The 24,606-nt window shown below is 41.3% G+C and overlaps 1 protein-coding gene and 1 long non-coding RNA gene across 2 annotated transcripts in view; one reads left to right on the top strand and one right to left on the bottom strand.

Annotated features, from left to right (window-relative positions):
* The window catches only part of LOC126470057 (1,4-alpha-glucan-branching enzyme), a 107,664-nt gene extending 105,467 nt beyond the window's left edge, over nt 1-2,197 (bottom strand). The window contains exon 1 of the mRNA XM_050097562.1: nt 2,007-2,197. Coding sequence (XP_049953519.1) covers nt 2,007-2,119 — 113 coding nt within the window. The 5' untranslated portion in view covers nt 2,120-2,197. The remainder of the gene's footprint in view (nt 1-2,006) is intronic.
* The window catches only part of LOC126470059 (uncharacterized), a 31,700-nt gene that overhangs the window by 1,571 nt on the left and 5,523 nt on the right, over nt 1-24,606 (top strand). The window lies entirely within an intron of this gene.

Genomic DNA, 24,606 nt, shown 5'->3' with positions numbered 1-24,606 from the left:
CAATAGTAAATGATAAAAGTATCTTGGGACTACTGCATAATAGTATTAACCAGTGCACCACAGTATAAACTGTTGAACAAATGAGGCAGAAAGAAAGAAGAGGGAGAGAACTGCAGAGAAACAGCCGTAGGGGGATGGTGGCTGACAGCTGTGAGGAATATGCAGCAAGCATGTGACAGGAATGTGGCACCAGTGAGCTCACTTTGGCATGAGCAAGGAGAGTTGCACATATGCATACTTACGTGGAGGAGTGGACTGAGAAGAAGAAATATAAAAGAGGAAGAGGCAGACTGCAGACAGGAGGAACAGGAATATATCCTCTCCTATGAGGCAGGGTCACCTGTGAAAGCAGTAACATCATATAACAGTTCTGCTGTTATTTCTGTAGAGATTTTTATGTAGGAATGACTAGGTAGCATTTGTCCATCTGAACTACTGGCCCCAGATAAGTATGCCCAACAGCAGAGTTGTACATCCAGTGGCAGAACGTGGTGTTGAGCAGCTGCAGTGTCACTAAAAGGTAGCCAGTCAAGACAATGTAATTGTCTGTGTTTTTCTACTCAGTACTACGTAGCTTTGAAGGAGGACATTGCAAGCTTAGAATTTCTTTCAATCTTTTTTATGAACCTACTGACCACTCAACTATTCAGTAGATTGTTATATTTATTTCTCCCATGATTTACCTTACTTTGCAAATCTTAATAATGGGCAAGGAAAGAGTAAGGTGTCAAATGCCCACTTAGAGACAATCCTCCCACTATTTGCCTGGAATGAAATTTAATCACAATTTAATAAGGCAATCTAGTAATTCTTGAGTACGTGCAATTTAACTGCACTGTCTGCTATCCATTTCTTTCAAACAGAAAATTAAATTGAGAAAATATAAAAATAAAGGAGAGAGATCTTTGACTCTTTCCTCAACAGGTGGATCCTTCCTAATATAGGGCCATGTCTAATAATTGTAGCAGATTCTCTCAAAATGCTCTTGCCAGGTCAACTGCTATAGTGAAGTAGCAGATGATTAATTCATTAGTTAGTTGTTTATGTGTGCTGCAAGGTGCGATGACGAATATCACTAGAACAAGTTGAAAAAATTGCACATTTCTCATCGCATGTATGGCTGTTTGAAGCTCAAAAATATGACTCATTCATAGTTAGTGTGGACAAATTTTTATAGTGATAGGAACAAAAACACAATCACCTTTAACGTTTATTTTTGTTTCTAAAATTACGTACATTGACAGTTGATAACAATAAATCATTGGTAAAGTGGACAAATAGTTTTAAGCATTAACAATAACTGTCCTCGAGAATTCCGAGGCATTTGATTCCTAAACCATGAATCACAAATGGAAGAACGATTTGTTAATGTCAAGTTGATACCAAAGTGATTATACTAGATACAATGTACACTTGGTTTCAACAAGTATGGAGCAAGATATCTACCATATATTTAAGGAACTATCCAAGCACCACTTCAAATGATTCAGGAAAACCTAAGCCTATGTTAGTATTAGATTTTTATTCCACTCTTCCAGGCTGAATTTACATTCTACACAAATTATAATACACAAGGAAAATTATTTACCAACAAATGAGTCCTATCAAAGTGTGGAGACATTTGTGCATGTATTTACATGCGTATAGCTGAAAACTGTTAAGGGAAGGTAAATAAACATTTATGCTGCAGTGAATGTCAACTTGTTGACGATGACATTCACGTGACGAAACAGAAAATCCGGGTCGGAATGGAAATGGATGAGTAGGAATTCGGTTGTCGTCTTTTCAATGACACTTACGGAGGCGAATATAAACAAATATGATCGCCTAAAATTGCCCTTCGGAACATTTGCATTATATTAATAGAAAACCGTATCATTGAGGAAACACGAGCATCAATGTTTTCAAACCTTCATAACGTATTTTGCAAATTTTAACTCATTTACTGCAAGCCCGATATTGACCTTGTCAATGTCCTGGAAGGTTACCACAAAAACACAACCTACCGTTTCCTGAATTCCCTCTCATATGGTTTCAGATACGGATCTCTCTGCAGAAGCTCGTCCAAGTTAGGCACTTCAACGTCCATAGGATCTAAAGACGATAATTTACCACCCATTGTTTATAATCGTTAAACTCCAATTCACATTACCCTCCACACTTCACCAATCCAAAGCTTTCACTAAAAACAGACATGCACACACACTGAAGATACATCTCTGAATCGAAAGAGGCGCTGTGGTCGGATCTTTCAAGTCGTCCAAACATCTAGTTAGTTGTTAGTTCGTTCGTTGGTTTCATGTCCCATGGATCATTTTGCACGATAAATCGTACGCTTACATCGAAAATTAATTTATAGATATGGCTAAATACTGAATATTCCTAAGGTTTTTTTAAATCCAAATTTGAGTTAATAATTCCTAGCCAACACCTTTTATACATTACTACGACAGAAATTTTTGTTGCAGCATTGTGCACCTCTTTTTTGCGGACACTTAAAAATTTTGAAGTCTCTACCATCTTTGTTATTTCCTATCAATGTGTTACACTTATTATTGGTATAGTACCCCTAGATATGCGGAACTGAATATGTTGTGTCTTTTTAAAAGTGAGGGCGAGACCATTTGCAGAAAACCTTTCAATAATACTTTTAAGAACATGTTTGATGAAATTGCTTGCACCACATAGATTGTAGTATGTCAGAAGTTATGAGAATCTATAGGCATTTTTATGCCTCCATCTCCATTTAAAAATCATTTTACTAGTCATTGGATGAAGTAAATTAACATGCGAAAACCTAAGGATCTAGTGCCTTGACCATTTAGATAGTTCTTTTTGTCTCATACCTTTCATTTACATTTTCATTCCAACCTAAGTTGCCAACAGAGACCGAAGAAAAAATGCTTCCATTACGAATTTGTGGTCTGAACTGAGATATACCTTACGAGAGGGCAGTCACATGCCGCTGAATTTTCTTTCCTAGACCGACAGGTGGTGGATCAGCAGTTGTTCGATGCTGTCTCGTGTGGACGCACGAAATGTGCAGCGATTTACTGCAGGCATCTGCGCTGACAGCCATTAGGGCTATAGGGTAGAAATATTTCTTCTCTATGCTGAAGAAACAGGACTTCGGAGTGCTTGTATATTCTTGGTGATTACATCTTCCGCCACACTGCAGTTAAGCCTTCTGTTGTTTTGCCGTCGTACAACCAACTATTTGAGAATCACCGACCACAGTAATTTCCTGTTCGGCTTTAAAACTGAAAAAAATTTGATGGAATAAGGAAAAAGACAGAGCTTTTCACAAGGTACGAGGGTAATTCCAAAAGTAAGGTCTCCTATTTTTTTTATAAGTACAGAACTCTGTTTGTGTGGCAGTTGGTCACACTGTTATGAAAAGTGCTTCACGCACTGTGTGTAAACATGCGCACGCCGCGCTGAGGCGCTCAGTCTTGGCTTGGCAGCCGTTGAAAATGGAGTTACCGTTGGATGGTACCGCCAAGTGCAAATTGCACGCAGTTATTCGGTTTTTGAACGCAAAGGGCACTGCGCCGATTGAAATCCATCGCCATTTGATGGAAGTATGTGGTGAGTCGTGCATGGATGTCAAAAATGTTCGTAAGTGTTGTTGAGAGTTTGCAGCTGGTCGGCCAAAATTCACGACGAAGAAAGGAACGGGAGACCGTCAATTTCTGAGGAGACCGTGTTGGAGGTTGAGCAAAGCATGCGTGAAAAACGGCAGATCACCCTGGATGATCTCTGCAAGTTGGTTCCTGAGGTTTCCCGAAGCACCGCTCACAGAATTTTAATGGGAACATTGAACTACCGGGAGGTGTGCGCAAGATGGGTGCCACGCATGCTGACTGAGGACCACATGCGGCAAGGAGTTGATGCTTCCCGCGCATTTCTTCACCGGCTTGCAGCCGAGCAGGACAACTTTCTGAACTCAATTGTCATGGGTGACGAAACCTGGGCATACCACTTTACACCTGAGACCAAGCAACAATTATGCCAGTTCATAACTTTCTGAACAGCATGGCAGCGAGCTGGTATGACATAGGCATACAAAAACTGCCGTAGCGTCTACAAAAATGCATCGACAGAAATGGTGATTATGTCGAAAAATAGCTAAATGTTCAAGCTGTAAACTGATGTAAACCATTGTAGAAATAAATAGGTCTACGTACTTATAAAAAAATAGGATACCTTACTTTTGGGATTACCCTCGTAATATTATCTTGCACAGTTAGTTAATGCTTTCGTGCACTTATTAGTTTATTGTTGTGTTTGGTTAGTTTTTACCTAAGAAATCAAGAGGTATTAAATTAATTTTTAACACTTTTATTGCTATGCATAATCGCTTTCTTCTCTCACAGCTAACCAATGGTCGTCTTCGGATCACCACACAACATGCTGCGTGCTATAAAATGTCACATATACGCAAGTCTGTATTATCACAGTACGTACGTAAAATGAATTTGTAAAATGTTGTAGCATGCTGCATGTTGTGGGATGATTTGAAGTTTACCAGTGATGGTCGAAACTGGTCAGATGTGATCAGATGGCAGTGGCTGCATCTGTCAATAAACTGATGAGGCGTCACGTCACAGACTTCTCCATTGGCAATAATTCAGTTTTTGTAGCAACATCGATATAATATTACGTAGGAAATCAGCATACATTGCACCATTTAGATTGCCATCGACAAAATGGGGGCCAATTATCCTTCCTCCCATAATGCCGCACCATACATTAACCCACCAAGGTCGCTGATGTTCCACTTGTCGCAGCCATCGTGAATTTTCCGTTGCCCCAATAGTGCATATTATGCCGGTTTACGTGACCGCTGTTGGTGAATGACGCTTCGACGCTAAATAGAACGCGTGCAAAAAATCTGTCATTGTCCCGTAATTTCTCTTGTGCCCAGTGACAGAACTGTACACGACCTTCAAAGTCGTCGCCATGCAATTCCTGGTGCACAAAAATATGGTACGGGTGCAATCGATGTTGATGTAGCATTCTCAATATCGACGTTTTTGAGATTCCCGATTCTCGTGCAATTTGTCTGCTACTGATGTGCGGATTAGCTGCGACAGCAGCTAAAACAGCTATTTGGCATCATCATTTGTTGCAGGTCGTGGTTGACGTTTCACATGTGGCTGAACACTTCCTGTTTCCTCAAATAACGCAACTATCTGGCGAACGGTCCGGACACTTGGATGATGTCGTTCAGGATACCGAGCAGCATACATAGCACACGTCCATTGGGAATTTTGATCACAACAGTCATACATCAACACGATATCGACTTTTTTCCGCAATTGGTAAACGGTCCATTTTAACACGGGTAATGTATCACGAAGCAAATACCGTCCGCACTGACGGAATGTTACGTGATACCACGTACTTATACGTTTGTGACTATTACAGCGCCATCTATCAGAAAGCGAAAAAAGTGGTCCAACTAAAACATTCATATTTTTTTACGTACTACACGAATATGTAATAAAACTGGAGGTTCGTATTTTAAAAAGACACAGTTGATATCCGTTTGACCTAAGGCAGCGCCATCTAGCGGGCCAACCATAGCGCCATCTGGTTTCCCCCTTCAAGCCAGACGAGTTTCGTTCTCTGTAGTTTTTTCGTTTGATGCTTATTTCGTGAGATGTTCGGCCCGGTCACTATCAATGGACTATGCTATATATATATATATATATATATATATATATATATATATATATATATATATATATATATATATATATATATATATATATATACATATATATATATATCACTAAACGAATCTGGGGCTGATCTATCGAGTGAACGCGTAACGTTCCGCTTTAAAAATCATTTTGGTTGTAAAGGGAAACAAACCGACTCTTTCTGTTGACGCTGGGCGTCGCATGAAACACGTGATGACCAGTATTTGTTTTGCCTGACTCCATCCACACACTGTTACAACGTAACTGCAAATATCTGCAGAAACACCAGAGAAAATACACCTGACGACTCGTAGGAAAGACACACGGTATACAGGGTGATTTAGCTGCCCCTACCAATGTCGTTTTATGCAACCTGCAATGTTATTCCTGCCCTTAAAAACCGACGCACTTGCTACACGCAAACTATTAGTCCTACAAAATGAACAGGACCTGTCTGTAGGAAATTTAATGTAGTTAAATTGTGTAGTGGGATTCGTTTTCACTGGAGGCGGTAGTTTTCAAGTTAGTCAAGAAAACGTACAAAAACAGCATTCAAACGCACCTCACTCCCTCACTTAGCCTCCACTGGCCAGAATTTCTAGTACGTTTTTTATGGCACCTCCTCCTACCACTGTACAAAAATTTGCTTCTGCACAAATTCCTTCCCGCATTCGACCTTTTTTGTTCTTCGTTGATTGTAGAATTCAGAAACGGAGCGAGTACGAGTCTAGTGTTCGGGACGTATGCTTCACAAATCAAGGCGCCGCTGTTACATCAGTGTTAATGCGCTTCCTTCCTTCCCGCCAAGGTTGTTAAAATGTTCCCGCTGTAGTTTCGCAACTATGACGAGTCTGAGAACTGTGGCGCTGCGATCGCTTCATGCTCGTAGACTCGGTCCACTGAAGCTTGCTGGAGTGTAAAGCTAGTCGTGACTTACTGTTAGTACGGAAGATGAGAACACGAGGCGAAATGAGCGATTTTCGAGATTAGATGGCCTTTAACGAAGCTATGTTTTGTGAGACTGTGGAGGGTATAAGACGAAAATTAAGTGATGCAAAGTACACAACACAAATGTGTTCCATTAGAGGAGGAGTGATATTTGGAATAAGTTTCACGGTATAGTCCTCGCTTCAGACGAAAAACATACAAATTTCGTCCAGTGCAAACAAAATAGTTGTATTCTTGTTGATTTCACCCCCACCATCAGAAAACATACCTGCATGTGCTGTGTCCAACGAAAACTGGACACAGTGCAACGTCACTGTTATATCGCTGCAACAAAAAGGAGCACTATTTTTGTATTCATTTGGTCATGGCAACTTATGTTTATGGGCTAACACCAAGCATTGTTGCTTATCGTTCATTTCTGTAATTTATTTTACCATTTAGAGATTGCACTTCATCCTCATGTCACATTTTCTGAACTGTCGGTACAGACTCGGTAACGCCTTGAAGGTGTGTACATGGCAACGTAATTGTTAGACATTCTTTGAATGTATATTAAAAATTAAAACAAGTTTACAGCTGTCTTAGAATAAGTTTTATCTGAGTAAATGTATGACTAAACACAATAATATTCACTGCTAACCGACCAGTCATTATACTGGTATATAACTTGCTTCTGTCATTTAGGCAAGTCGGACATTTCGTGACATTTCAATTTTTAATTGAAATTGGCTATAAAGCGAAACCATGATCGTGTGAAATAAATGAATAGTAATTTGCAGTTTAATGGCGGAAATTTCTTTGAAACCAGTTGCGTATGTAGTGGGAACGTTGTGAGTCCGCGGTTATACTAGTGAACTCGTGTACTCACTCTCCTTTCTGCATCTACATTTATATCTACATAGATACTCCGCAAGCCACTGCACGGTGCTTAGCGGCGATTACCCTGTACCACTACAGTCATTCCCTTTTCTGTTCCACTCGCAAACAGAGTGGGGGAAAAGCGACTGCCTATATACCTCCGTATGAGCCCTAATTTCTCGTACCTTATCTTCGTGGTCCTTATGCACAATGTATCTTGGCGGCAGTAGAATCATTCGGCAGTCAGCTTCAAATGCCGGTTCTCTAAATTTTCTCAATAGTTTTTCTCAAAAAGAAGCCACTGCACGGTGCTTAGCGGCGATTACCCTGTACCACTACAGTCATTCCCTTTTCTGTTCCACTCGCAAACAGAGCGGGGGAAAAGCGACTGCCTATATACCTCCGTATGAGCCCTAATTTCTCATACCTTATCTTCGTGGTCCTTATGCACAATGTATCTTGGCGGCAGTAGAATCATTCGGCAGTCAGCTTCAAATGCCGGTTCTCTAAATTTTCTCAATAGTTTTTCTCAAAAAGAAGTCACTGCTCGGTGCTTAGCGGCGATTACCCTGTACCACTACAGTCATTCCCTTTTCTGTTCCACTCGCAAACAGAGCGGGGGAAAAGTGACTGCCTATATACCTCCATATGAGCCCTAATTTCTCGTACCTTATCTTCGTGGTCCTTATGCACAATGTATCTTGGCGGCAGTAGAATCATTCGGCAGTCAGCTTCAAATGCCGGTTCTCTAAATTTTCTCAATAGTTTTTCTCAAAAAGAACGCCGCCTTCCCTCCACGGATTCCCATTTGAGTTCCCGAAGCATCTCCGTAACATTTGCGTGTTGTTCGAGCCTACCAGTAACACATCTAGCAGCCCGCTTCTGAGTTGTTTCGATGTCTTTCTTCTATCTGGCCTGGTATGGATCCCAAACACCCGAGCAGAACCCAAGAATAGGTCGCACCGGCGTCCTATATGCGGTCTTCTTTACGGGTGAACCACTCTTTCCTAAAATTCTTCCAATAAGGTCGACCATTCACCACCCTACCGTTGTTCTCACATGCTCGTTCATCCTCTTAGCGCTTTGCAGTCTTATTCCCAGATATTTAAACGACTTGACTGTGTCAAGCAGGACAGCAGTAATATTTTATCCGAACTTACAGGGTTTATCTTCCTACTCAGCCGTATTATCTTGCATTTTTCCACATTTCGGGCTAGCTGCCATTCATCACGGCAACTGGAAATTTTGTCTAAGTAGTCTTGTATCTTCCTACAGCCTCTCAACTTTGACACCTTACCGTACACCACGGCATCATTAGCAAACAACCTCAGATTGCGGTCCACCGTGTCCACAAAATCGTTTATGTATATAAAGAACAACTGTTGTCCTATTACACTTCCCTGGGACACTCCTGACGTTACCCTTGTCTCTGATGAACGCCGGCCGCGGTGGTCTAGCGGTTCTAGGCGCTCAGTCCGGAACCGCGCGACTGCTACGGTCGCAGGTTCGAATCCTGCCGGGGCATGGATGTGTGTGATGTCCTCAGGTTAGCTAGGTTTAAGTAGTTCTACGTTCTAGGGGACTGATGACCACAGATGTTAAGTCCCATAGTGCTCAGAGCCATTTGAACCGTTTTTGATGAACACTCGCCGTCGAGGACAATATACTGGATTCCATTATTTAAGAAGTCTTCGAGACACTCTCACATCTGTGAGCTTATTCCAAATGCTCGTACCTTCGTTGACAGCTTGCAATGGGGCTCCATGTCAAATGCTTTCCGAAAATCTAGAAATATGGTATCTGCCTGTTGCCCTCCATCCATAGTTCGCAGTATATCATGTGAGAAAAGGGCAAGCTGAGTTTCGCGCGAGCGATGCTTTCTACAACCATGCTGTTTCGCTGACATAAGCTTCTCAGTCTCAATGAAGTTTATTACATTCGAACTGAGAATATGTTCAAGTATTCTACAGTAAACCGAAGTTAAGGATATTAGTCAATAATTTTTCGGGTCCGTTCTTTTACCCTTCTTTGTTACAAAAAGGAACGGCCAAACTTTCAGGAAACATTCCTCACACACAAATAAAGAAAAGATGTTATGTGGACATGTGTCCGGAAACGCTTAATTTCCATGTTAGAGCTCATTTTAGTTTCGTCAGTATGTACTGTACTTCCTCGACTCACCGCCAGTTGGCCCAATTGAAGGAAGGTAATGTTGACTTCGGTGCTTGTGTTGACATGCGACTCATTGCTCTCCAGTACTAGCATCAAGCACATCAGTACGTAGCATCAACAGGTTAGTGTTCATCACGAACGTGGTTTTGCAGTCAGTGCAATGTTTACAAATGCGGAGTTGACAAATGCCCATTTGATGTATGGATTAGAACGGGCCAGCCTATGACTCGCGACTGGGGAAGACCTAGAACGACGAGGACACCTGCATTGGACGAGGCAATTCTTCGTACAGTTGACGATAACCCTAATGTCAGCGTCAGAGAAGTTGCTGATGTGCAAGGTAACGTTGACCACGTCACTGTATGGAGAGTGCTACGGGAGAACCAGTTGTTTCCGTACAGTGTACAGCGTGTGCAGGCACTATCAGCAGCTGATTGGCCTCCACGGGTACACTTCTGCGAATGGTTCATCCAACAATGTGTCAATCCTCATTTCAGTGCAAATGTTCTGTTTACGGATGAGGCTTCATTCCAACGTGATCAAATTGTAAATTTTCACAATCAATATGTGTGGGCTGACGAGAATCCGCACGCAATTGTGCAATCACGTCATCAACACAGATTTTCTGTGAACGTTTGGGCAGGCATTGTTGGTGATGTCTTGATTGGGCCCCATGTTCTTCCACCTACGCTCAATGGAGCACGTTATCATGATTTCATACGGGATACTCTACCTGTGCTGCTAGAACATGTGCCTTTACAAGTACGACGCAACATGTGGTTCATGCACGATGGAACTCCTGCACATTTCAGTCGAAGTGTTCGTACGCTTCTCAACAACAGATTCGGTGACCGATGAATTGGTAGAGGCGGACCAATTCCATGGCCTTCACGCTCTCCTGACCTCAATCCTCTTGACTTTCATTTATGGGGCATTTGAAAGCTCTTGTCTACGCAACCCCGGTACCAAATGTAGACACTCTTCGTGCTCGTATTGTGGACGGCTGTGATACAATACGCCATTCTCCAGGGCTGCATCAGCGCATCGGGGAATCCATGCGACGGAGGGTGGATGCATGTATCCTCGCTAACGGAGGACATTTTGAACATTTCCTGTAACAAAGTGTTTGAAGTCACGCTAGTGCGTTCTGTTGCTGTGTGTTTCCATTCCATGATTAATGTGATTTGAAGAGAAGTAATAAAATGAGCTTTAACATGGAAAATAAGCGTTTCCGGACACATGCCCACATAACATATTTTCTTTCTTTGTGTGTGAGGAATGTTTCCTGAAAGTTTGGCCGTACCTTTTTGTAACACCCTGTATACTGGAGTCACTTGCGCTTTTCCCAGTCGCTTGGAACTTCGTGATGGGCAAGAGATTCACGATAAATGCAAGCTAGGTAAGGGGCCAATGCCGTAGAGTACTCTTTGTAAAATGAAACTGGGATTCCATCTGGGCCTGGTGATTTATTTGCTTTCAAATCTTTCAGTTATTTCTCTACGCCAGGGATGCTTATTACTTTGTCATCCATATGGGAGTCTGTCAGATGGTCATGTGATGGTATGTTTGTACGATTCTCCTGTGTGAACGATTTCTTGAACGTGAAATTTAAAACTTCGGCTTTCGATTTGCTGTCTTCAACTGCCACACCACACTGGTTATCTAGGGACTGAATGGAAGCCTTAGACCCGCTTAGCGACTTTACACAATACCATAATTTTCTCGGGTTCTCTGCCAGATCTTTTGCTAAGGTGATGATGGTAGTTGTTGTATGCTTCGGGCATAGATCTTTTCACACACGCGCGAATCCCTGCTAACCGTCGCTTGTCGTCATTTGTGAGCTCCCTTTCGAACCGAGAGTGCAACAGCCTCTGCTTCCTCAGCATCCTCCGAATTTCGTTATTAAACCATAGTGGATCTTTTCCATCCTTTATCCACTTGCCAGGCAGATAAGTCTCTAGACCACGAGCGAATCGAGTTTACCTGTATCCGACAACAGTCTCTGGTGACGAGCGGCGGATTCTCACGCATCGAGTCTACCTACTGATAACAAACAGACCCGAACTTTTCGACTCTTTAAGTGCAGAACAGGGAATCAGTGATCATAAGGCCGTTGCAGCATCCTTGAATATGGAAGTTAATAGGAATATAAAAAAAGGGAGGAAGGTTTATCTGTTTAGCAAGAGTAATAGAAGGCAGATTTCAGACTACCTAACAGATCAAAACGAAAATTTCTGTTCCGACACTGACAATGTTGAGTGTTTATGGAAAAAGTTCAAGGCAATCGTAAAATGCGTTTTAGACAGATACGTGCCGAGTAAAACTGTGAGGGACGGGAAAAACCCACCGTGGTACAACAACAAAGTTAGGAAACTACTGCGAAAGCAAAGAGAGCTTCATTCCAAGTTTAAACGCAGCCAAAACCTCTCAGACAAACAGAAGCTGAACGATGTCAATGTTAGCGTAAGGAGGGCTATGCGTGAAGCGTTCAGTGAATTCGAAAGTAAAATTCTATGTACCGACTTGACAGAAAATCCTAGGAAGTTCTGGTCTTACGTTAAATCAGTAAGTGGCTCGAAACAGCATATCCAGACACTCCGGGATGATGATGGCATTGAAACAGAGGATGACACGCGTAAAGCTGAAATACTAAACACCTTTTTCCAAAGCTGTTTCACAGAGGAAGACCGCACTGCAATTCCTTCTCTAAATCCTCGCACAAACGAAAAAATGGCTGACATCGAAATAAGTGTCCAAGGAATAGAAAAGCAACTGGAATCACTCAATAGAGGAAAGTCCACTGGACCTGACGGGATACCAATTCGATTCTACACAGAGTACGCGAAAGAACTTGCCCCCCTTCTAACAGCCGTGTACCGCAAGTCTCTAGAGGAACGGAGGGTTCCAAATGATTGGAAAAGAGCACAGGTAGTCCCAGTCTTCAAGAAGGGTCGTCGAGCAGTTGCGCAAAACTATAGACCTATATCTCTGACGTCGATCTGTTGTAGAATTTTAGAACATGTTTTTTGCTCGAGTATCATGTCGTTTCTGGAAACCCAGAATCTACTATGTAGGAATCAACATGGATTCTGGAAACAGCGATCGTGTGAGACCCAACTCGCTTTATTTGTTCATGAGACCCAGAAAATATTAGATACAGGCTCCCAGGTAGATGCTATTTTTCTTGACTTCCGGAAGGCGTTCGATACAGTTCCGCACTGTCGCCTGATAAACAAAGTAAGAGCCTACGGAATATCAGACCAGCTGTGTGGCTGGATTGAAGAGTTTTTAGCAAACAGAACACAGCATGTTGTTATCAATGGAGAGACGTCTACAGACGTTAAAGTAACCTCTGGCGTGCCGCAGGGGAGTGTTATGGGACCATTGCTTTTCACAATATATATAAATGACCTAGTAGATAGTGTCGGAAGTTCCATGCGGCTTTTCGCGGATGATGCTGTAATATACAGAGAAGTTGCAGCATTAGAAAATTGTAGCGAAATGCAGGAAGATCTGCAGCGTATAGGCACTTGGTGCAGGGAGTGGCAACTGTCCCTTAACATAGACAAATGTAATGTATTGCGAATACATAGAAATAAGGATCCTTTATTGTATGATTATATAAAAGCGGAACAAACACTGGTAGCAGTTACTTCTGTAAAATATCTGGGAGTATGCGTACGGAACGATTTGAAGTGGAATGATCATATAAAATTAATTGTTGGTAAGGTGGGTACCAGGTTGAGATTCATTGGGAGAGTGCTTAGAAAATGTAGTCCATCAACAAAGGAGGTGGCTTACAAAACTCTCGTTCGACCTATACTTGAGTATTGCTCATCAGCGTGGGATCCGTACCAGATCGGTTTGACGGAGGAGATAGAGAAGATCCAAAGAAGAGCGGCGCGTTTCGTCACAGGGTTATTTGGTAACCGTGATAGCGTTACGGAGATGTTTAATAAACTCAAGTGGCAGACTCTGCAAGAGAGGCGCTCTGCATCGCGGTGTAGATTGCTCGCCAGGTTTCGAGAGGGTGCGTTTCTGTATGAGGTATCGAATATATTGCTTCCCCCTACTTATACCTCCCGAGGAGATCACGAATGTAAAATTAGAGAGATTAGAGCGCGCACGGAGGCTTTCAGACAGTCGTTCTTCCCGCGAACCATACGCGACTGGAACAGGAAAGGGAGGTAATGACAGTGGCACGTAAAATGCCTTCCGCCACACACCTTTGGGTGGCTTGCGGAGTATAAATGTAGATGTAGATGTAGGCACGACTTCGGAGATGAAGTCACAGGACTCGCTGGCGAGTTTAAATCGAGAACGCGGAGCTCATTCCTCATCTCTAATTGACTGGCATTATTCCGCAGCCGGTTTAGTCGAGCACTTGCATATTGTGAAACTGATGTTAGTGTAAATTTTAACCGCATAAAATAAACAGTTACAATGTTGTATTCATCAGGTCTTCTGACTACAAACTACTGTGCTTGTAAGGGTTAAGTTTGGATCAAGTTGTCATCGTAATTACTTTTGGTGTAACGTTTATAAAAGTTGTTTTTCTTTCACTAACCTCACCGACACGTTTAAATTACTAAAGTTAACGAAACAGCCGGCTATGGTGGTGGCGTAATAAGGCCAGTCAATGAAGACCAAAGAAGGTCGAATGTGGGAAGTAATTCGTGCAGCCGCAAATTTTTGTCCAGTGGTAGGAGGGAGCGCCATGAACAAAATACTAACAATCTCGACTGGTGGAGACTTGAGTGTGGGAGTGAGGATGCTTCTGAAGGTTGACAGTCTTAAATTCCTGGGATTACAACTTGATAATAAATTCAGTTGGGAGGAGCACACCATAGAACTGCAGAAACGCCTTAACAAATCTGTATTAGCAATTCGAGTGTTAGCAGACATAGGCGACATAAAAATGAAAAAGCTTGCATACTTTGCCTACTTTCATTCCATGATGTCGTATGGTATAATATTTTGGGGTAACTCTTCAAGTCAAACAAAAGTTTTCAGAATTCAAAAGCGTGTAATACGTATTATTTGTGGAGTAAATTCACGGACGTCCTGTAGAAACCTCTTCAAAGAACTGGGTATACTAACTACTGCCTCTCAGTATATTTACTCCTTAATGAAATTTGTCCTAAATAATATATATCTTTTTCCAACAAACAGCTCAGTTCATACATACAATACCAGGAACAAAAATGATCTGCACAAGGACTTAAAAGCACTTACTTTAGTTCAAAAAGGGGTCCACTACTCAGGAACACTCATCTTCAATAATTTGCCAGCAAACATAAAAAATTTAGTTACAAATAAAGATCAGTTTAAAAGGAGCCTGAAAGACTTACTAGTGGCCAACTCCTTCTACTCCATTGACGAATTTTTTAATAGAAACAAATTATGTATTGTATATATTCGTACTATTAGTATTGTTATTTCAGCTAAAAAAAATTGACGTGTTCCACATCCAAGAGGATATATGGAACGAAAAACTAATCTAAGAATGGCGTCAGATAGTGTTTTCGGACGAATCCAGGTTCTTTTTGTTTGGAAATGATGGCCGCATTTTGGTCCGCTGCAGTGTGTGTCCAGGGCACTGTGACTAGTGTGAGCTATGTGAATGACATCCTGCTATACATAGCCATACCCTTTCTGCACAACATCCCAGACACCTTTTTTCAGCAGTGCGATGCACGACCACATGTTGCTATACGAACACGTGCCTTCTTAATGTCACAGAATCTCAGCCTTTTGCCCTGGCCCTCCAGATCATCAGATTTTTCGCCAATGGAAAATGCGTGGGATATGGTGACATGAAGGGAGCAGCACTGTGACCCAGTGCCAACCACCGAAGATGAACTTTGTAACCAGGTGAATGCAGCATGGAAGGCTATACCACAATACGCCATTGGCTCCTTATACGTGTCGATGCCATCATGCATGGGACACGTTATCAGGGCCCATGGCAGACCGTGTGCCTACTAGGCAACATGGCAAATGCTGAACTCAGGTGACTGAAATGCTAATCATTTCTGCAGAACATACTAATGTACATGTCCTGCGAATATGAACGTCCTGTCTCTTAGTTGTTCAGCTAAGTTTCCACACCTTTATTCTTTTACGTTTTGTTTAATACGAAACATTGTGCTAAATCAGTTGTTGAGTATGGTTTTACATATAATCCGCAAAGCCTAAAAGTTTCGATCCACAAGTCTCTGCCCAACAATTAAGCATTTTTGAACGAAGTCAGTGATAAAAGTGACTGACAAAGCCACTGAAACTTGAAATTATTTTTGCCAGGAGTAGAGCATGAATTTTGAATGGAAACGAAAGCGTGTACAAATGATGCGATAAGAGAAAAATTTGTTTTCAATGGGAGAGATTATAAGAGCACAGAAAAAAGGAAGGTAGTCTCATTGAGAAACAATATGACGGCCTCATGCAACAAAAAGGAGCACAAATAGAATACGTGTACATTTTTGTAGCTAATTGACTTTAATCTATTAAAACATACAAAATAGGTTTTGAAATGCCAACAATTCCTCTTTATTTCTCTTAACCATAGGCATTAAAATATTTGCAAAAGTTAAATCATCTGCCTCACAAGTCTACAAGTCTTTGACTTCTTAATTGATGGGCTTTTGAATAAAGTGTTTAAATATCTTAGGCTTGTAATAACGGATTAATTAAACACTTAAACTGAACTGTAAACAGTATGAGGATTAAGAAGCAGGTAGTGAAAGCAGTAACTTGAATTTGAAGAGTTTATAAGGAAGATACATTAGTCAAGAGACGTAAAGCATATGAAGTCTTGGTTTTCTTGCTTTTCTATAAAAGTTAGATTAGAATGCCCTGCAATCTTCTTCCATCAATAGTACTGAGCAAGTTTGTGTACGCTGGTCTAAGGACAACTCAGGTTCTGACTCAGGTATCAATATCGACACAGGACAATCGCTGATGTACAATGTGGCCTGCAAAAGGAGGCGACCTGTGTTATGTGACGACCTCGTGCATCGCACCAGTGAATTGCCCTGTACCGCACACACATCACAGTCCCTGGTAGCAGGGCCGGCCTTAGCCATCCAGGTGCCCCGGGCGAGTCGTCCAGTTGGCGCCCTTTATTGTATAAATAGCGAATCTGGCAGTGCTTTGCAACACGGAATTTGACTGTTTTCTAGAAATCGTCTTAAGTGGTTAATGGCGTCATCTTATGATCATAACATGGTTTTTTCCATCGTAAATTTGAGTATTTTTTTTTTTTAAATGGAAATGAAATCCAAATAATCTGAAAGCCCGCTAAGACGCTCCATGTGAGTCTTGTGTAGCCTGTGACGTCAGTCCAGCATGCTGCTGTCGCTGCCGTAACAGTCAGTATAGTAGTGATATATTGTTTGGGCATTCACGTTTTGGGAAATTGTCTAAAAATATTGCGTAGTACTGCACTGTACATCTACAACAACTCCAGAAAATTGTTTTTGCGTGTTCCAAACAAAGAAAAGATGCGTAAAATGTGGTTGAAACAGGCTCGTATATCCCAAATATTTCTTTTCTTTTCTGAAGCACCCCTGTACTAAAGCGAACAAAACAAAACAAAAATTATTCAAATTGGTTAAGCCATTTCTTTGTTTTGGTGAGACTAACACACAACAACTGATTTTTATATATAGGAGGTAATATGTATAACGAAAAAACACTAATTTTGAATTGGGTACCATATTTTTATTGAATTTAATATAACTGTAAGCCATAAACCTATATTTTCTGTCAGTCATCTGAACACAAAACATATTACGCCTAATGAAAAACAATTATAAACGACTAAAATTTTACTTTTCTCGCTTTTCTGTCGGCAAAGTCTCTGATCAGATTAGCAAAGTCCAGGTTTTCTGCAACTTCATTTTCAATGGACAGTGAGGCCAAACTGGTTAGTCTTGTTTGAGACATTGTAGACCGCAAGTACGTTTTTATCAACTTCAGTTTGGAAAAACTGCGTTCGCCGCTTGCGACAGTCACTGGTATTGTTAGCAAAATACGTAACGTTATCCAGATGTTGGGATATAACTCTTGAAGATTATGCTTTTTTATGAAGTTTAAGGCTTCAATAGGCGTTGCCTGGCTGTCTTCGAGATAGTGTTGCAGGCCTAAAATTTCGTCGCACAGCAAATTTCCATCAATATCTGACTTCATGTTGACAGTTAACTTTTCTTGTAATTTAGAACAGCATTGTATTAGTTCTTCTTTATTTTGATTTTTTTAAATGTCAAACAAGAAACTCCACGTCGCAGAAAATTCTTGCATCTGTTCAAATCTTTCTTTCATGGATATGTGCACGGTGTCCAACAGTGCATTGAAAAACTCTACTTTAAACTTCTTTTTTGGGTCAGTTATTTGATCATCAACAGCCTCTTCACCCGGCCTGCGTTTAATACGTCTTAATCGCATTTGTGGTTTAAATAATGGCTGCGTATCAAGATCCGAAGCCAGTTCAGTTGCTGTTACAATAGCTTGTTCGAAACCTGTTTGTCTATATGTTTCCAAATAAGAGCAACATTTGTCAAGGATTCCCATAAACTCGACAAAGTTGATTGTGGGTGACTGACTTGCTTTACTCACAACGTTAATTTGAAACAGAACATCATACCATGTCACGAGAGAAACAATGAAGCTGAAGTCTTTTAATTGTCCTCCTAGTGTTGTCGCTTCGTGTGACACCGCAGCATCGCTTTGTTCAGTAGCATCGGCCAAGGAAACCAAAGCGTCATGCATTTCGCATAATTGATAACGAACCGCTTTGACGCTATCAATTCGAGCTTCCCAGCGTGTGTCACTTACATTTTTCAGGGTGTATATCTTCAAATGGTCGGTCAAAATTTTCCATCTATTTACCGATCCAGCAAATAGATTAAACATTTTTTGTAACATTCCGAACAGTGTCACGGATTTTACTGATGATTTTGCCGCATCACACAATACCAAACTATAACTATGGTATCCACATGGCACAAAAAAAGCTAGTGGATTTAACTTCTTAATTCTGTTCTGGACGCCTTTATTTTTCCCCTTCATGTTCGCGCCGTTATCGTAGCCCTGTCCTCTGCAGTCATTAATGTTAAGGTCAAGATCACTCAATGTTTTTAAAATGCTTTCTGTGAGGCCTTCACCGGTTGTATCATCTATTTGCAGAAACGAGATGAAATGTTCTTTTACACTTACGCCATCCTCTGTTATGTCGGCGCATCTTAAAGTTATCGAAAGTTGTTCTTTGTGGCTTATATCTGGAGTACAGTCAGCTATGATTGCATAATACTTTGAACCCTTTATGCGGGATACGATTGTAGACATAACGTGTGATGCCATGAGTTCTATTAATTCATTTTGTATATTTTTGCCGCAATAATGGTCAGCCAAATCACCATTCAATGCCAGTCTGACGTGCTCTTCCATGATTGGATCAAACTTTGCCAATAACTGTACAAGACCTAAGAATTTTCCATTATTTGGGGCAAATAATTTATCTGATAACCCTCTGAATGCCATATTATTTTCAGCCAAATACATAGTAATGTGCATCAATCTTTGAAGCACATTGCTCCATCGTAAACTTTCTTTAGAAATTAGCTTTTGTTCTTCCTTGTCAATAGTTAATCCAGCTTTAAACCTGATTTCAGCTTCAGTCCATTGAGTAAATGCTTTTTTGTGGTTAGGACTATTTTTATGCAGTTTCAGAGCTTCACTTAAATGTTTCCAATTTCTGAAACCCACAGTGGTAGTCAAATTAGTAGTTGACTTTAAATCAAACAGTCGACAACAAAAGCAAAAGACACTGTCGTTTGATACAGAATAAACTAGCCACCGTCGTCTGATAGTTTCTTCGTTTGATAGTTTTCTAAGTTGAAGAGAAATGACGCCCATTTTCATCTTTTGGAAAGTTATTTAGACATACTTGTGAGGGTCCACATATTATAATGCGATCTATATCTCTAGCATTAAGTACTTTTGGCCACGTACCTACATCAGAAACATTGTATTCTTTTATTGCAAGAACGTTGATACTTTCATCGACCACAGATATCATGTGTTGATTTTGACTTGGAGAAATATCAGAGGATTCATGCAAAGATGTACTGCGCTGGTCAATTTGATCACCTTCAATAGGTGATTGTATGTTTTTTGTGTATAATTGTTCACAGTCTGAAGAAATATTTGCTGATACATGGACTTTTGATTCAATATCTGAAGTATTTGCCTTAGAATTTCCTTTAAGGTACTTATAAATATTCATGTGCTTTTTAGTTTCTTCAAGAACTTTTTCTTTTTCAGCTTTTCTTTTCCGATTTTCTGAACCAGAAAGCTTTTTTTTAAATCATTTCCTTCTCTTCTGGCATGATTTAATAATTTGACAAATTATTGCTTGGACACTGCTCTATTTCGCGACCACAATATTCGATCTATAACAAATAAAGAAATTCACCTATCAGTAGACGTAACTAGAAAAAAACCTGAACTGAAAGATAAAAATGTTTTTCGCACCTACCAGAAAATTAAAATGTTGACACAGTCACGACACTCGTTTCACTCACAATTATTCAGCCACGAAAACATGACCGCTGCCTCCGACTCTTACTGACAATTACTGACATGCGGGTGCAAATCGTAGCGCTGCCAACATATGCAGTCTAACAAACATTGTGTGGCGCTGTATTATTTCAGTAAGTTAGGGGAGAATTCTCTATGAATGCAGTGCACGCATTGCATGATCTATTAATTAATGTACATGAGTCATTAAGTCACAAATATTCGATATAAATACATACATATTAATTAAATCATAATGTAATGTATATTTCACAGTCTGTATTTTCTTTTATTTGGAGCGACCGGTAGTTTCTGTTGTAAACGAGAGATGGTGCGGCTGCATGGGCTCTTTCTTGTTGCAGTTCTTGAAACAAATAAGAGAGGCGCTTTGGTAGAGCCCGTGCTAGCCCGGGTCAAACATGGATGGTTGCAGACAATACGAAGATTGCATTCAGCATGATTTCTCTTCTGCTACCCCGAATTCATCGCGCATTCGTGAGATTACCGACGTATGTTGAATGAGACTGAATAATATTTTAGTTTCGCGAAATGGGTGATTGTAAATTGTAATTTTTTTTTTTTACATGCGTTTAGTACGTGGCGCCCCTTGGGCCCCGGCGCCCTGGGCGACCGCCCGAGTCGCCCCACCCTAAAGCCGGCGCTGCCTGGTAGCAATTATCCATTGCATCATATAGCTTGTGATGTGTCCATGATGAGGTGTGTTACTATGTACAGTACATGATGCGTAGTCAAAGATGAAACGTTACTCATCACGCGAATTGACAGACGTACATTTAATGTACCGTGTGACACGGTGTAGTACCCGTAAAGCAGCAGGAATATACAGAGAACGCTTTCCCAACAGGCGTCATCGTAACTGGAAGAAGTTTATCTTCGTGGATACCAACTTACCAAGGTCATTCACATAACAGAGAGCCAGCCAAGGTTCCCGCCAAAGACATTCTGACCACTAGACTTTGAGGGGATCGTGTTGGATCGTGTGACCGACCATCCAGCAATAAGCACCCATGAACTTGCCTGTGAAAAGTGCACTTCGAAGTATACAGTGTAGAGAGTAATTGTGGAACAAGTGGGAACAACGGATTTTGAGCCCCACATTCATTTCTGTCAATGGATTATCCACCACAGTTCTGTAGTACCAAACTTTGTACGGTTTTTATTGTTCATGGTTGAGGCGTCATTCACCCATGGTGGTGTTTTCAACAGCTGCAACAGCCATGTCTCGATTAACGACGATTTCCACGCCATCCACATCAGTGGCTAGCAGCAACTATTCTCTGTCACACATGGGTGGGCATTGTCCAAGATCACCTAAAAGGACCTTATTTACTGCCTCTTCATCTGACTGGTCCACTTTACCTGGTGTTCCTACCAGATATACTGCCATAGTTGTTATCCACGAAAGGATGTGGTTTCAAGACGACGGTGCACCAGCCCATTTCGCTGTTAATGTCTGTGAGCATCTGAACAACACGTACCCTCATCGTTGGACTGGAAGAGGAGGTCATGTCCCATGGCCAGCGCGATCGCCAGATCTCACACCTCTGGAATTTTTCCTGTGGAGTTACATTAATATGTTGGTGTATGAAACACCCGGAGAAACGGATGAAAACCTGCTTTCTGGAGTCCAAGCTACCTCTTTCCTGGTGCAACAGCCACCAGGGATCTGTGAGAGAGTGTAGTAGAACTTCATGCTCCATTGCCTTACGTGCACTGAGACTGGCAGTTGTCACTTTGAACACTTACTATGGGCTATATTGTTGTTATGTGGTGTACGCTGTGTATGTCCATAATACAGAAAATATGCATTTTTAGTCATTGGTTCCCTATATCAATATAATCGGTTGTGGACCCACTATCACCTGTTTAAGTTTGACCCAAAAAGTTTGAGACACTCTGCATAGGGATCACCATTGTCCGTGCAGGCTCACTTCGGATCATCAAGAACATAGTGGTATAGCCTGAACTGATTGAGGAAGCTGCTGTTGCCTTTGAACTTCAATACATGTCAGTTACTAGGTTGGAGGACTTTGATGCTGCATACAATGAATTGGCTTTGGATCCCTGAATATTCTAGTTGGACTGTCTTGTTATGTTTTGGGCTCTAGTGGATTTTGACTCAGCACAGAAAGGCTAAAAAACTACACAGCCTGACAAAAAAAGCAAAGTACCCAGAAGAGAATGTTCGACGTCAATGTAACTTTGTACATTTACACACCATTGGCGGATATGTAAATGATCAGAGTTGCAACTCTTGTGAGAAGTAAAAAAATGGCTCTGAGCGCTATGGGACTTAACTGCTGAGGTCATCAGTCTCCTAGAACTTAGAACTACTTAAACCTAACTAACCTAAGGACATCACACACATCCATGCCCGAAGCAGGATTCGAACCTGCGACCGTAGCGGTCGCGCGGTTCCAGACTGTAGCGCCTAGAACCGCTCGGCCACTCCGGCTGGCTGTGAGAAGTAGTATGACCATAAGAGTGTGTTACAAATGTTTGTGTTTAGTGATGATACCAGCCCTAGTAGAGTATATCAGAGTATATCAGGAGCATGAACAGTATCAGATGCTGAGAGATCACTATGAGGACATGGAGATGCTGGTACTCATGTGAGTAAGCGTTATCAGCATCTAACAGAGTTTGAAAGGGGCCTCATTGTTGGTCTTCATTTGTCCAGATGGTTGAACCGTGCAATATTCAAATTTTTGTGTCATTTGACTGTGACAGAGTGCCATTCTCGATTGCATGTGTTGCTTCAAATAAAGGAAATACGAAATTATTTCCAGTTGCCATGTGATACTTCGACCAAGAAATGGGAACGTCTTCAGCTGCTATAGATTTTTACTAAGAGGCTGACGAAACATCAACTCCTGTAGCCAACAAGCTTAAAGAGAGCATCATTAAGACTGGACTTTCAGGATCTCAATTAGTTGCTTATAGTGCGGACAACTGTTCCATAAATTACGAGAGAAACCAGTCTGTTTTCGTGGGGTTGATAAAGTGTTTGAAGCACCACATCTTACTGCAGGATATTGTTATATGCATATACTGCACAATACTGCGAAATATGTGCTAAAACTACTGTCATACGATGTTGAATCATTAGTGCTTAAGGTATTTAATGGGTTTTCTTCAAGCGCGAAGAAGGTGAGTGATGTGAAGAATTTTTTTGAGTTCCTGCAGTCAGAGTACTTCACACTACTCAGGCATCTCCCTACACGCTTTCTGACTATTTTTTCTGCTGTAGATAGATTGCTCCAGAACTGGTCATTGTTGAAGTTCTATTTTCTAAGCCAGGGTGAAGACAATACTGCCAAACGTATCTGGACATTCGTAGCCCATTAAAACGACAGTGAAGTGGACTATGAAGTAACACTCCCAGAGATTTACATTTATTTTGTCCGTAATGTTATGTATTTATTTAATTCAGCCATAAAATATGTGGAAATTGATTATGCAGCTTGTTACAAAAAGGTACGGACAAACTTTCAGGAAACATTCCTCACACACAAAGAAAGAAAATATGTTATGTGGACATGTGTCCGGAAACGCTTACTTTCCATGTTAGAGCTCATTTTATTACTTCTCATCATATAACATTAATCATGGAATGGAAACACACAGCAACAGAACGTACCAGCGTGACTTCAAACACTTTGTTACAGGAAATGTTCAAAATGTCCTCCGTTAGCGAGGATACATGCATCCACCCTGCGTCGCATGGAATCCCTGATGCGCTGATGCAGCCCTGGAGAATGGCGTATTGTATCACAGCCGTCCACAATACGAGCACGAAGAGTCTCTACATTTGGTACCGGGGTTGCGTAGACAAGAGCTTTCAAATGCCCCCATAAATGAAAGTCAAGAGGATTGAGATCAGGAGAGCGTGGAGGCCATGGAATTGGTCCGCGTCTACGAATTCATCGGTCACCGAATCTGTTGTTGAGAAGCGTACGAACACTTCGACTGAAATGTGCAGGAGCTCCATCGTGCATGAACCACATGTTGTGTCGTACTTGTAAAGGCACATGTTCTAGCAGCACAGGTAGAGTATCTCGTATGAAATCATGATAACGTGCTCCATTGAGCGTAGGTGGAAGAACATGGGGCCCAATCAAGACATCACCAACAATGCCTGTCCAAACGTTCACAGAAAATCTGTGTTGATGACATGATTGCACAACTGCGTGTGGATTCTCGTCAGCCCAGACATGTTGATTGTGAAAATTTACAATTTGATCACGTTGATCGAGGAAGTACAGTACATACTGACGAAACTAAAATGAGCTCTAACATGGAAATTAAGCGTTTCCGGACA

Source organism: Schistocerca serialis, chromosome 3, assembly GCF_023864345.2.
Source record: "Schistocerca serialis cubense isolate TAMUIC-IGC-003099 chromosome 3, iqSchSeri2.2, whole genome shotgun sequence".
In the NCBI taxonomy this organism is placed as follows: Eukaryota; Metazoa; Arthropoda; class Insecta; order Orthoptera; family Acrididae; genus Schistocerca; species Schistocerca serialis.
The sequence above is the reverse complement of the archived record's forward strand: the minus strand, read 5'-3'. Positions and strand labels throughout refer to the sequence as shown.